The 13,998-nt window shown below is 38.2% G+C and overlaps 1 protein-coding gene across 1 annotated transcript in view; it reads right to left on the bottom strand.

Annotated features, from left to right (window-relative positions):
• Dhc64C (dynein heavy chain, cytoplasmic) overlaps window positions 1-13,998 on the bottom strand; it is a 196,692-nt gene that overhangs the window by 31,209 nt on the left and 151,485 nt on the right. Inside the window, 7 exon segments of the mRNA XM_072306491.1 lie at window positions 261-437; window positions 1,326-1,435; window positions 1,438-1,536; window positions 8,264-8,561; window positions 9,203-9,367; window positions 10,162-10,335; window positions 13,400-13,555. Coding sequence (XP_072162592.1) covers window positions 261-437; window positions 1,326-1,435; window positions 1,438-1,536; window positions 8,264-8,561; window positions 9,203-9,367; window positions 10,162-10,335; window positions 13,400-13,555 — 1,179 coding nt within the window.

Here is a 13,998-nt window from a genome sequence, read left to right as displayed (position 1 = left end):
CTCATACAGCTCCAGCTGTTGATAAAATTGGCAGAGAATGCTCTTACTGTGTGTTGAAAATTCGCTGGAAAAAGGACATGTGAATATGACCATTTAGACCGGGAAAGACTAACACAAAACGCTAAATTTGATAGGCATGGCAAGGAAAGTGTTCAATAATCTTGGCTTTGTAATTTTACATCTTTTGAACATAAAATAATAATAATAAAAAAAAATAACTCTAAAACGGAAATAATGGTGGAAAAATTCTTGGTGGTTACCCTGAATAAATCTTTAGTGATCTGATTGAGCCTAGATGTGTGATCGTTGATTCCTTTGAGGTTGGGATTATTAAAAAGCACAGAGCTGAAGATATCCAGAAAGAACTTGAGAGCATACTGATACAGGAAGTGGATTTGATTTAGTGATTCCATGGTGAAGTACATATTACTGCAAGCCTGAAAAATATCGTATGAATTAGCGATAAACTTTGTCCCAAAAAGCAAATTAAACTAAACAAGATGGTAGAAAAGTCCCTTCCACCTCCTTTAACTTATTTCCAAATTGAGGGAAAGATAGAAACTTGAGTGTTTGTAGGTCGAAGAAAGCTACTTTTTGGCCCTCTAGAGTTTTCGGGGGGGGGGGGGGGGGGGGGGACGGACTACAAATTTTTTTTTCAATGAGAAGACTTCCCTTATGATACCTCATTTGGAAGAGCATATAAGGAGAAAACTTTTTGCACAAACCTGAAGTCAATATCCCAAACCGTTTCAAGGTGGCAGTGGGTTCAAGTTCAAAATGGCCGAAAATTGGCACCTCCGATTTTTGCAGATTAATTTGTCTGAAACTCCGTATTGAGGAGAATTTCGACACAAGAAAAGCGAATTTGACGTTAGATTTAGAAAGGAAACTAACAATTTGAAAAAGGTGATCGATTTAAGTTCAAAAAATCTAAAATTAGTTTTTTTCAAAAATCTGACATCGAATTCATTTTTTTCAAGCCAAAATAACCCCTGATTCGCGAAAATCTGTGCTCAGCGGAAGTCACATCCAACTTTTTTGAGGCAGTGTTTAACGTTTTTTTTTTCAATTAATTTTTGCCATTCAATACTCACCAATAGGCACTTATTATGGGGTTCTAGCTTTCTCAAATCTCAAAACTCATTTAAAGGCAAAATAAGGAGCCACCTAGAGGCCTCTTACCGCAAAAGGATGGTACTTCACAAAAGAACACAGATGACTTATTTAATGACTATACAAGATTTGAGGAGCATCCAAAGGGCCAAAAATGGGCTACTTTACCTACATCATTAGAATTATTAGAATTTAGGTACATCAAGGCATACCTGTGAAAGAGGTTTATACTGTTGAGAGACAGTTTCAATTTCAGCGATAACTTTGTCAGTCTCCTCAACCTTTTTGCTGATGTCATCCGCTTCTTTTTTCAGAGTCTCCAGGTTGAAATAACAGAGTTATCATCAAGGATTTTACCTTTGGCTTCATTCAAAGCTTGCAAAAGCGACTTTTCAAGTTGTCTGAGACGGAGGTGGAATTCACCTAGGAGAAATAATTGCATTTTAAGAGGAGGAAACATATGAAAGCAGTAATGAATCAGAGGTATATTAATTGTTGGAAAAAAATAGATTAAGAACAGTTTTAAGTTTCTTCATATTTTTGCTTGAGAGCCAACTTTCACTTTTTTCTGTGAAATGATATGGAAGACCTAATTGATAACTAAAAATTAAAAAATAAATTCATAGGTGAAGTAGATCAGACTAAAGATTCGTTATCCTCCAAGACACCTTTCAAAAGGATGTTTCCATTTGTTTCTACAACAAAACTCGCAAAAGGGAAGATTAAAAATAATCAGGTCACAAACATTGACATGTAGTGTTTTTTCAGCTGCACTATACCAGTTCGTAGACCAGGGGCCGAATTTTGTCGGCTCTTTAACACGGAGAGCAACATCCATCGATGAGTCCAAACCGCACCACCGGCCAATCAGATGCACTAAGCCGGACCTAAGTGCAGTCGAGACCCGTCCTAAGTGTATTTAAGTACGGTGGAAGGACCGACAAAATTCGGCCCTGGGTGTCTACAATCGGCTTAGTTTTAAGTTCCAACCTTATGTAAACACTATTTGCAAACTACCGTCCAAACTAGTAGTTGCTCCCAGTCATACTGGAAATTACTTAGAATGGACTTATGAGGGCAATTTGCTATACATCAGGAGATATTATGTCCTTCCATCACCAAGATTTTGAGCCCATTTCACAATATTGAGACCTTTTGAATGTTTGCAATGTTGGTCAATCCTGTAAACTTTTGTTTTTGATGAAAATCATCCAAAATCCAAAATCTAGTGGACTCCACTTTCCTTGTCCACTTCCTGTCCCAACTTTCCTTATGAGTCCCAACTAGACTAAGTAACACCTCTGATCTATTTTACATTCCTTTAACTCATTGTAACTTCTTTCAGAGATCTTCTGTTGTTAGGAGGAGTAAGATATGGAATAACATCGGTGGAGATATGTCCCTCTTTCGTGCCTCTCTGAGCATCTTCATGATTTTTGGAAGAACTAGTGTACAATGAAATATTGCTTGCTTTCTTTTCTATTATTGGTTGTACTTCCACCTTGTTGTTATTTTTGTTACATTAATTATTGTTTGTTGATTATTATTCCTTCAATTGGCGCTAAGCCATTTTGTTCTGTTAGTATAATAGTATAATTTGGACGATATTTTGCAATTCCGAACTATCAGCAATACTGTACAAGGTGGATTTTAAACACTTTCAATGCGGTCAACATACTACCCGCGATTTTTTTTTGCGGAAATGTCAACTAGAAGGCTTACTGATTGAGAAACAACAAACCGCGAAAACTATAGTTTGGCCGTTTTTTAGAAAATGCGATTTTTCGCTTTTTTGGCGGGTATTTCGGGTTAAGGTGCTGAAAAAGTCAAGGTTGGGCTATTTTAGTGGCCTGTAAATGCATATCCTATACATTTTTAGTCAATCAAATGTCAGTAGATAGCTATTTGTGTATATTGCCCAAAATTTATATCCTTAAATCCTTGATTTCCGGGTTTTTTGGAGGTCTTCTCGCGTTTTTCAGGACATCATGATCAGATGGTCTACTTTACCTTATCATTATTTTTGTCATACTTTTTTTTTACAAAGGATATGATCTTGGTAATCAAGAATGACGGCTACATACTTTTTGTTGAATATAGTTGTTTCAAATAAAATGTTTCTTCCTTCCTGTAAAACTAATCAAACTTTGTCATTCATTTCTATGCCTTAAAAACTTCCATGCTGTGACTTAGCTAATTTTAAAAATTTGGATTCTTTACAAGTATACACCAAGTATTTAGAAGTATTTTTGGAAGTAATCTGTCTTAGTATTTTCAACACTACTGCGAAACCGCCCAGAGAGACAATAATCCATACCGTGGTTGTTGATGGGAAGAAGGGTAGCAGGGGGGGGGGGAAGAGGAGTAGGTGCCCTTTATCGTTTAAATTACATGAGGATGTGTAAAGTGAATTTTTCAGGCTCTACCCCCAGTTCATTTCAATTTTTTTTTAGCAATTTGGCCCAGAATTTCCTAAAAAACGCGAGAAGACCCCCAAAAAACCCGAAAATCGTAGATTTAAGGATATGAATTTTGGGCAACATACACGAGTGTCCCAAATTTGAACCATCCAAAAAATTTTCTCGGATCATCGATGTTCGATGGTTTTATAGTGTCATTATGTTGAACATTTAATATCCCCAAATTTCAGCGAAATCGGATGATTTTTAGTGCTGCCACCACGCGTCTTTAGTCGCGGCGAAAATTTCTGAAACTCGCTTTTTTAGCGTTTTGGGCGCAACTTTTAAAGGTCGTTAGCAGCAATTGGAGGCATCACATAATTTTTTATCGTGACTCTGTATAGTATAGATTCAAGGAATAATGTTTTTTTGGACGTTGCAGACCTAAAACTTTTACTTCAAACCCTCTAAAATCGACGAGAAACTCGATTTTTCCCTTTTAAGCAACTAGTCCAGCAGGTCGATTGTTGAATCGTTATCGAATGATTCTGATCGATAACTCCCTATCTTCACAATGCTATATATCGATCAAGGTCATTCGATAACGATTCAACAATCGACCCGCAGGACTTTTGTGAAAGTTAAGGAAAAAATTAATAATAAGCTGATTTTTGGCATAAGGGGGCCTTACGACCCCCTAAGTCCTCCCAGAAAAGTCCTCATTAACAGCGTGACGGATTTGGAATCTGGGGGGGGGGGGGGTGTTAGTGCCCCAAAATCGCTTTGCCAGCCACAACACAAGAACGATTAGTCGCAGCACTACGAAAAGCACCGCTTTCTGAATCCTTGTAATATTTTGGAGCGATATGCCTCTTTGTCGTTTTCTTGCAGCCCCCGGTATCCCCCCCCTCCCCCAAATTGCAAAAGTATCATTTCAAGGCATATTTTTGACAATAATTCTGCAGGGAAAGTTGCTCAGGGCCTGTTCAGCAATAAATGCTGCTTCCTAATTCATGTCTTTCTAAACTGTTGGTACGATTTAATGTCAGCTCATTGACAATATTTTGGCGCCGAAGTCCGTGAGGGGCGGGGAGAACCACCGTACATTGGTAGAAAATGTAATCGTGAAGAAGGGGTATTTAACCGTGTTTCTCAAGACTGTTCATGCAGACTTGAATCTTTATGGAAATGATTTCGGATTTAAAGCATATGCTTAGTGGAAAAATAAACCAAGGGCTGGGGGAGGGGGGTTGTCACCTGCAAAGTGAAGCCCTCCCCCCCCACATGTCAAGAATACCCCTGCCCTTAGCAATACACAAGACGAGGGAAACAGTGAGCGTAGATTGTGACAAAGGAAATAATGGAGTATAATCTTGGTATTTAATATTTTGACTTGGGCCTGTTTCTGAAATGTTTGAAGGAGCTGGCCGAAGGGTTGATCGACTTACAAGAAAATGTTGCGTAAACGTAAGGTCTCGGTTCCAAGTCAAAATGAAGAGGATTTTGCACGTAGGTCTCTTGGATTTATTGCGCTATCCGGGATACTGAATTAAATCAAAAGGAACTATATCCATTCGGCGGATTCGGCAATGCAATGTCCAGTTACGTTCACCACGACCGGATAATGAGGACTCGAATTTCTGGTCCAATTTCGAAAATGGGCCTCTTGCAAAATTTTGCTACAGCAAAAATAAAAGTTACTTTATATAAATCTTGTCTCAAAAATTACGATGAGTGCATCGGTAAACTCTGAAATGCACTCCTAACTTAAGAAATCTGCTTTAAGAATCATCTTATCTGCGTAAGAAATTTGCGTTTTTTTAAGATTCCCGCTTCAAAAAGGATACTACAGCACAGGTGAACATTTCGTAAAAGGAGTCGGTCCATTCAATCCCTGCTCAACATGGCCGACGCTTCCGCAGGCAAGTTAAAGAGAGCACGAGGTCAATCAAGGTGGATATCTATCAACACGAGAAAAATGTGAATGTACTAAATCACGCCGCTTGTTAACAGGTGATTAAAATCATCGTCCTGTCACATGTGTTTTGGCGGATTGGCGTCAGCTTAGTTGAATATTGCGTAGTATCTTTGTGAGCAGGGGTTGGGTGGCGTGACTCCTCTAACAAAATGTACACCTGTTCCGAGGTATCGTTTTTGAAGCGGGAAGCTCGAAAAAACGCAAATTTCTTATGCAGATTGTGAAGTTAGGAGTGCATTTAAGAATTTGCCGATGCGCTCATCATGATTTTCGAGACATTACTTACAAGGCAACTCTTATTTTTGCTGAAGCAAAAGTTTGCAACCGGCCCATTCGAAAATCCAAGATGGCGGATTTGGCCTAAATTGCTATCTCGGCTCATGTGCAGTCGATCTTGGTGAAACTTGGTATCTGGGAGCATTTTGTGCGGGAAACTCAAATTCCTTACCGAATTTCAAAAATTTGAAAATCTTTCAAATGTTCAGTAATTTTTAATTCTTGCACTTATAAAGTATTGAGTGCGCCTAGTTCACAGGAATTTTTTCCGATCATTTTGAATAATACTAACCGACGATGTGTATGTTTAGGTGGAAAACTTGAATTTTAACAATTCGGAAATCCCAATTGAGGGATGTAGCCTAAAATGTTATCTTGGCCCCTGTTCAATCGATCATGGTCAAAGATAATACCAAGGGGTACTTTTGGACGGGACACTTGAATTTCTACTGAAATTTTTAAAGTTTGAAAATCTAAAATGGGGGAAATGAGAGCTCAGAACCTTCAAGCTAGTTTTTCACTGGTTAATATTGTTCAAAATAATCGGAAAAAATTCCTGTGAACTATGCGTACTCTACACTTCAAAAATGCTAGAATTAAAAATTACTTAACAAGTTCATTGTCAAAGTTTGAAAGATTTTCAAATTTTTGAAGTTCGTTTAGGAATTCGAGTTTCCCGTCCGAAAATTCCCACAGATACCAAGTTTCACCGAGATTGACTGTGTATGAGCCGAGATAGCGTTTTAGGCTACATCTGCCATCTAGAATTTTTGATTTTAAATTTTTTAAAATCATTCAAAAGTCTGGGCCTCCGCTCAAAACTCATGAACAAAAAATGCTAGGGATTCGAAATTTGGGGAATATTCCTAGGTGAAAGGGAACTACTTTTTGGCGTACCCAAAATTTTGGGGGGTGGACCCTAACCCTTTTTTTTCAAATAGGAACCCTTATCTTGTGATACATCATTCGAAAGGGCTTGAAAAAAGAGAACTTTTGGCGCAAACCGATTGTCGATACCTCAATTTTTAACAAAATGGCGGCCAAAAATGGCGGAAATGCGTTTTTTGGTTATTTACCGACGTATTCGCTTGAAACTTGGTTTCCACAGGTTTTCGAGCACAAAAAAAACAAATACGATATTGGATTTGCAAAATACCCGAGCTTTTCCAAGATGGCGGCCGAAAAATGGCGGGAAAATAAGTTTAAATCGGAATGTGTCAGATTTCCTGTGCGTTGCTCTCAGCCAGTTGAAAATCATGTTTCCTGATTTGTCATTTCAACTACCCAGGACTCACCACGGGGAGGTGGCTACGCGTCGAGTCCCACCCGTGCCTCCCCTTCCGCCCGACCACTGAGGCACATTTTAATAGCGTTCGCGGTGTCTCAGTAAGCAAATAAATTAAAGAAACTGTTATCAAGGAGAGTTTTAATTGAAATTACTCACCCTTGCCAAAAAAATAAAGGAAACAAATCTGCCAAATCTTTTAAGAATAAGCATGTTAAGTAATGACTTTATTGAAGGCTGACGTGAGCTCACGCCCATTAACCCTACAAAAAATCTTACTCATCAGGCGAAGGCTGTTTATTTTTGATGATATTGACCAAGCACTGTTTGCTCTACGCACAATTACCTGAATTTCTTTTCGAAAAAAATTAAATGAACTTTCAACAAGGATAATTTGAAACGAAATTACTCACTCTTCTCAAAAAAAAGGAAAAAGATTAACAACAGTGGTAACAAAGCGAATACGTCGGTAAATAACCAAAAAACGCATCTCCGCCATTTTTTGGCCGCCATTTTGTTAAAAATTGAGGTATCGACAATCGGTTTGCGCCAAAAGTTTTCTTTTTTCAAGCCCTTTCGAATGATGTATCACAAGATAGGGGTTCCTATTTGAAAAAAAAGGGTTAGGGTCCGCCCCCCCTCAGGGGGGCCGCCCTCCAAAATTTTGGGTACGCCAAAAAGTAGTTCCCTTTCACCTAGGAATATTCCCCAAATTTCGAATCCCTAGCATTTTTTGTTCATGAGTTTTGAGCGGAGGCCCAGACTTTTGAATGAGCCGCCATTTTTTGGCCGCCATTTTGTTAAAAATTGAGGTATCAACAATCGGTTTGCGCCAAAAGTTTTCTTTTCTTAAGTCCTTTCGAATGATGTATCACAAGATAGGGGTTCCCACTTGAAAAAAAAAAGTTAGGGTCCGCCCCCCCTCAGGGGGGCGCCCCCCAAAATTTTGGGTACGCCAAAAAGTAGTTCCCTTTGACCTAGGAACATTCCCCAAATTTCAAATCTCTAGCATTTTTTGTTCAAAAGTTATAAGGGGGGTCCCGGACTTCTGGATAACCCTGTAGAGACCTACGTGCAAAATCCCCTACTACTCGCTTAATATGCATTTTTTTTGAGTTTTGAAATGATATTTCTTCACCTTAGAAAAATGAAAAGATTATTGGAAAATTTTGGAATGCATGGTCTAAAAAATCTCAAGAAATTCCTTCATACCTTGCAATTTTAAAAGATCTGACCGTTTGGCATCAATATCTGGTCTCTCAGCTTTAAGCACTCTGTTTAAACATTGAGACTGGAGAGAGGATCTTGTCACAGTAAAGTTCACGAAGGTTACTCGTGAGCATATGTCTGGAGGAAACTCTACAGTTGGGTCTCGTGTTGAGAGGAAAATGACAAATGATGGTGACAAGTCAATGTCTTGATCCCCTAGAGTGATCAAAACACGACCCCCTGTTCGTCGCAATTCTCTGTTGAGCACAGGGTTTAAGATCGGGTCATAATTTTCCACATCCTGAAAAGAGAATACCATTAATTTTTATTTTAAAATATGCTTTGAGAAACTGAGTTATCGAAAAAGGTGATACAACCAGAATTTACATTTTTTAAAGACATATTTGGAGTCTAAACTCTGAAAATGCCAATAGAGGATCATTGTTATGAGTAAAGCAGGAAAATAACTTCATAATCAAGTCAAGCATGATGTTTCACGCTGTTTTTGCTCCTCGCTCCCCTGGAATTCTTTCTAACTTTGTCATTTTATGACTCATACTTGAGCCCTTTCCAAAACTTCCAGACCCCTAAAAATGTTGGGGAAATCCGTTGCATTGTGCCTCCGTTCTTCCCAAAAAAAATTTTATTTGAGTTAGGATTTCACTAAAATTGTGTAGAATTGGCTTCTGTAGGATATTATACAGAGAATATGTCGAGGTTCAGTTATTTGGCTGGATGTTCAGCATTTTTTTAGTTAGTAAAATGAAGCGCTTTTTCAAAAAAAAAAAAAAAAAAAAAAAAAAAAGCTGATAAGCCTAATTTTTATCTGAAACAAACCCAGTCATTTACATTGGCCTTAAAATTATGTTTTTAACAAGTTATTCAGGTTTCTGAGGAAATAATATACATACATGTATATATAATAGGAATGTGGTAACTAACCTGAACTAATAATGGATTACCAAATCGTAATGCTGATTCCAAATTCTTGCGAAAAGAATCATCAAGGAAACTAGTTTTGGTTATCTTACGGTCCTTGAATTCATTAAGAATGAATTCAGTTGCTTGGCCAGATGGATCAATGATTAGAGGATAACGGTTGAATCTCTGTAGTAAACGAATAGACATAAAAAACCAACAATAAAATCATATCACTACACTAGGATTTCATAGGTCATAATGGACTAAATACTGCACACGACAGAAACTTATTAAGATAAAGATTTTATATCCAAACTTTTTTACTCCCCACCGACTAATCAGACCACAGAATTAGAGATTAAAACCTGTAAATGACAAGCGTACTGTCCAAAGCGGAGGCATTGTCCTACGCCGAATGATACCTTCCATACCTGCATTAATGTGGTCACCAAGGCTCGTGATTTCCCATAAACTCTTAAGTGCCTTGAAGTCCAGTGCATTTTTGCAACACTTAAATTTGCAAAAACGTTGGGTCTTTGACCGAAGATTCGGATTCTGCTTAAAATTTTGTTGAGACTTGGTCCAAATGCCATGCATACACCTCAATAGGACACCTATTAATACATGCTGTTTAGGTCTTAATTCCTTACCTTAATCTTAATGGAATGCATAAAAAGGTATCATGTTGAGATATCTGCACAAGACACGTTTTTACATAAAAGTAAAATTCTCTATTATTTCAAAGCAATTGGTTGTTTTAAAAACGAAAACTAATACACTGTTAAGAATCTGAGAGTTTAAGCTTTTAAATTATATTCGTCTAAATTCTCAAAAAGACTTATGTAAGGGGTCATTTATTTGTTACAACTTATGTCATTGTTCTGATTCAAAATTTAATGCAGCACAGTAAGGTAGAAGTAGCGTTTTTCCAAATTTTCAGAGCGAAAAATTAAAGGAAAGCAGTCACATAATGAGCATACCTTTAACATTATAGCATTTTCAGTGCAGAGATCATCAGAAGGCAAAGCATTGGCTTGCCACCTTAGTCTCTCATCTGGATTAGAGAGATACTCTGTTAAAGCAATGTCTGGTCGAAACTGGAGTCCAGCTTGAGTGAGATGGTGACACCAAGTTGCAAACAAATTATGCCGGTACTGAAAAAAGAGAAAGAAGCATCACTTAAATGTCAACCGATCTCTCATCCTCTCTCCCCAGGATTTTTACTTTCAAAGAAAAACATTCTTGCACCCACTCACCCACACTTGCAGTCACTCTTTCTTGTGCAACAATAATTGTGGTGTCACTGGATTTAATGATGACTAATTATTAACAACCATTGCTGCGGCATGTGCTTTGCACGGGCCTCTGCCGAGTGCGCATCATTATCTTTTCAGCCTGCCACGCTGTCCCGCGCACCGCGACGCCGACCGCGGTAGTTTAACGATTTTTTCCTGACATTATCGTCATTTTGCCTGACATTTCCTGGATTTCCCTGACTTTCAAAATCCCTGACATATTTCGGTTTTCCCTGACTGGCAACCCTGAATATTATCTAAGATATCGCGCTTTGAAATATCCGGTTTATCACGTCATCCACCGGTAGTGACACCCATGGTTTCCTCCTTCTTGTTTTCATCTATTAGTAAGACACACATTTGCACTGGTAACTGAAACTCGGATGAAAGCAATGTGGATGACACCAGGGGTGTCACTTCCTCGGTGGATGATGTCATCAGCCGAATTTTTCAAAGCGCAATAACTAGGTTAGTGCTGATCTTAGAGAGTTACTGTTTGAACAGATCTTTTTAATTTGGGCTGATCCACAAAAATCAAGCATCAAAACACAATTCTGTGCCCAGCGCAAATGAGTCACTTCCTGGGTAGAAATAAGTAAGAATCAATATACTTCAGTCATGATAGGGGCATTTGGATCGCATTTAGCAAACAGGAACCAGCACGATTACAGTGTTGTAAAAATGTTGCTTCTTCATGGTTATCTAAAAAATCTCCCGGAAAAGCAAATAGTTTTTGCTCCCCACCAGAATAAGGTTAATTTCAAGGTAAAATAATTGTGTAAATTTGGATACTGTACATACAGGGTGTCTCACGAAAAACGAGCCACCTTGAATATCTGCCGAACGCGTCGGAATTTCGAAAAACGGTAAAAGACGTGTTCGTTTATATCAAGGGGGACACCTTTTGGCGTATTCGACATTTTCCCAAACCGCGGGAGGGGCGCGGGGCGGGGGGTGCCCCACCCGTAAGTCGAACTTTTCAAATAGAACCCCTATTTTTTTATTTCAGAAATCAATTCTATGCAAAAAAACAAGCCACCCTGTCCAAACCGAATGTAAATCGGACAATTTTCCAGTGATTGATAGAGTTTTAAACTTTTTTTTCATGCTCTTTTCAAAAATTTCCCACGCCCAATGGAATTGCTGTATCAAACCAAACTCTCCGCCAAAAAAATTCTTAAACATTGCACTTTCGATAAAAAATTTAAAAAAAAATCTGCTGCACTCGAAATCTGGAGCACGCGGAGCACTTCTTTGCGGCATTAGAATTCGTTATACCGAACATTTCCGAGGGACGCTCATCGGGAGGGAGTAGTAAGTTTTAGACAAGAATTATTAATCTTTTTTCTGAAGCATAAGAAACCGTGTCTATGAAGAAGCAGATAAGTAGAAAAACAAATGGATTAGCTTTTTTCTTGGGGGTGTCCATGAAGAAGCAGTTAAGGAGAAAAACAACGCACCGCGGAAAAATAGCGTCCTCAGAAGTATCAAGGTCCGGCTCAAGTCATTGACACCCCCCCCCCCCCCAAGAAAAAAGCTAGTCCATTTGTTTTCTACTTATCTGCTTCTTCATAGACACGGTTTCTTATGCTTCAGAAAAAAGATTAATAATTCTTGTCTAAAACTTACTACTCCCTCCCGATGAGCGCCCCTCGGAAATGTTCGGTATAACGAATTTTAATGCCGCAAAGAAGGGCTCCGCGTGCTCCAGATTTCGAGTGCAGCAGATTTTTTTTAAATTTTTTATCGAAAGTGCAATGTTTAAGAATTTTTTTGGCGGAGAGTTTGGTTTGATACAGCAATTCCATTGGGCGTGGGAAATTTTTGAAAAGAGCATGAAAAAAATGTTTAAAACTCTGTCAATCACTGGAAAATTGTCCGATTTACATTCGGTTTGGACAGGGTGGCTTGTTTTTTTGCGTAGAATTGATTTCTGAAATAAAAAAGTAGGGGTGCCATGTGAAAAGTTCGACTTACGGGTGGGGCACGCCCCGCCCCGCGCCCCTCCCGCGGTTTGAGAAAATGTCAAATACGCCAAAAGGTGTCCCCCTCAATATGAACGAACACGTCTTTTACCGTTTTTCGAAATTCCGACGCGTTCGGCAGATATTCAAGGTGGCTCGTTTTTCGTGAGACACCCTGTATATTGAGTATTCTTAAAAGAAAAGAAGAAGTTGCACGATTTTGAAAAGACTGTAAGCACGCTGGTTCCTTTTTACTGAATGTGATCCATTCATTCTTTTGAGAGTTGAAAATAACCAATTTTTAATCTTGAGCAGAAAAAATCAATTTTCTATTTCAAATTGACCAAATTCAATATATCAACTCCCTGACGTTTAAATTCAACAAGTCTAATTGACGGATCTAGGTTCAGATTTGTTTTTTCTTCTTATTAATTATGATAAAAGTTTTGATCTGTCTAGGCCAGATTCTTTACCTCTTTAGATCTAAACGCTTTGTGTTATTGTTAGTTATTCATTATCCAATCGACAGTAAAAAAAACAGGCATAATGTCTTCAAAGGTACAAGTTATTCAAATGAGTCATAAAACATAATACAGTGGAGTCCGCACATAACAAACTCGCTTTTAAGGAAGTTCGGCTATAACAAAGTAATTTTTCTTTTTCTAGTATGTCCATATACATTAACAAAGTTTTGGCGGCGTACAACGAAGTACTTTGCCACCATTTCTGCTTTTGGGTTCCGTATTTACTGTTCTCTGGACGAGTTCCGCTCGCTTAATAATCCCGAGTTTATCCCCATTTTTCCGCCAGGTTCACCTTTAATAAAGTTCCAGGTAGAACGAAGTTTATTTGAAAATCGTGAACTTCGTTACATACGGGCTCCACTATATGTGCATTGCGCATTCTACTAAGTAAGGAATAAAGAAAAATGAAGGGCAGAAAATATATGATTATCTTACATGCTGGTCAAAGTATCCAGCATAAGCTAAATAAGCAGAAGACAAGAGCACATCACCAATAATTGTTGCCATTTGAGATTTAAACGTTTCACTTGAGGCTTCCCAGCGACCACGCTCAATTCCAAGAGATTTCAGCAAAGCAATTGAGCGATCAACCTGATTAACAATACAAAATAAGTTGATTATTTTATATGACATAATGAATTGCCTACCTTTGTTTATATTGCCTTATTCATTGATAAAGTCAACGCTCTAAGACTTGGGTGCTTCAATTTACATTTTGCAAGAGTACATAATCAAATTTTTTGTAGGTAACCAATTGTATCCAAAAGAGACTTTGTCAGTTGCATACCAGCAGCTGCAGCACACAACTTATGACTTTAAACTTAAATCCTTTCACTTGACGGTGAAATTGCAGGAGCGCATAGCTTGGTTTGCAACTTTGCAAACTTCCTGTCATACTTAATTCTTTACTTAAATGTAAAAATGGTCAATGTCATATCTTGAAAACTTCCCCGATTTTTCTTTTTAATAAGGGGAATAATCTATTTAAATTCTAAGCCATAGCCTTTGTTCTCCTCCGATAAAATGAAATCTGA

This window comes from Bemisia tabaci, chromosome 1 (assembly GCF_918797505.1).
Source record: "Bemisia tabaci chromosome 1, PGI_BMITA_v3".
Lineage (NCBI taxonomy): Eukaryota > Metazoa > Arthropoda > Insecta > Hemiptera > Aleyrodidae > Bemisia > Bemisia tabaci.
Note: the sequence above shows the minus strand (reverse complement) of the source record. Positions and strands in the feature narration are given on the sequence as shown.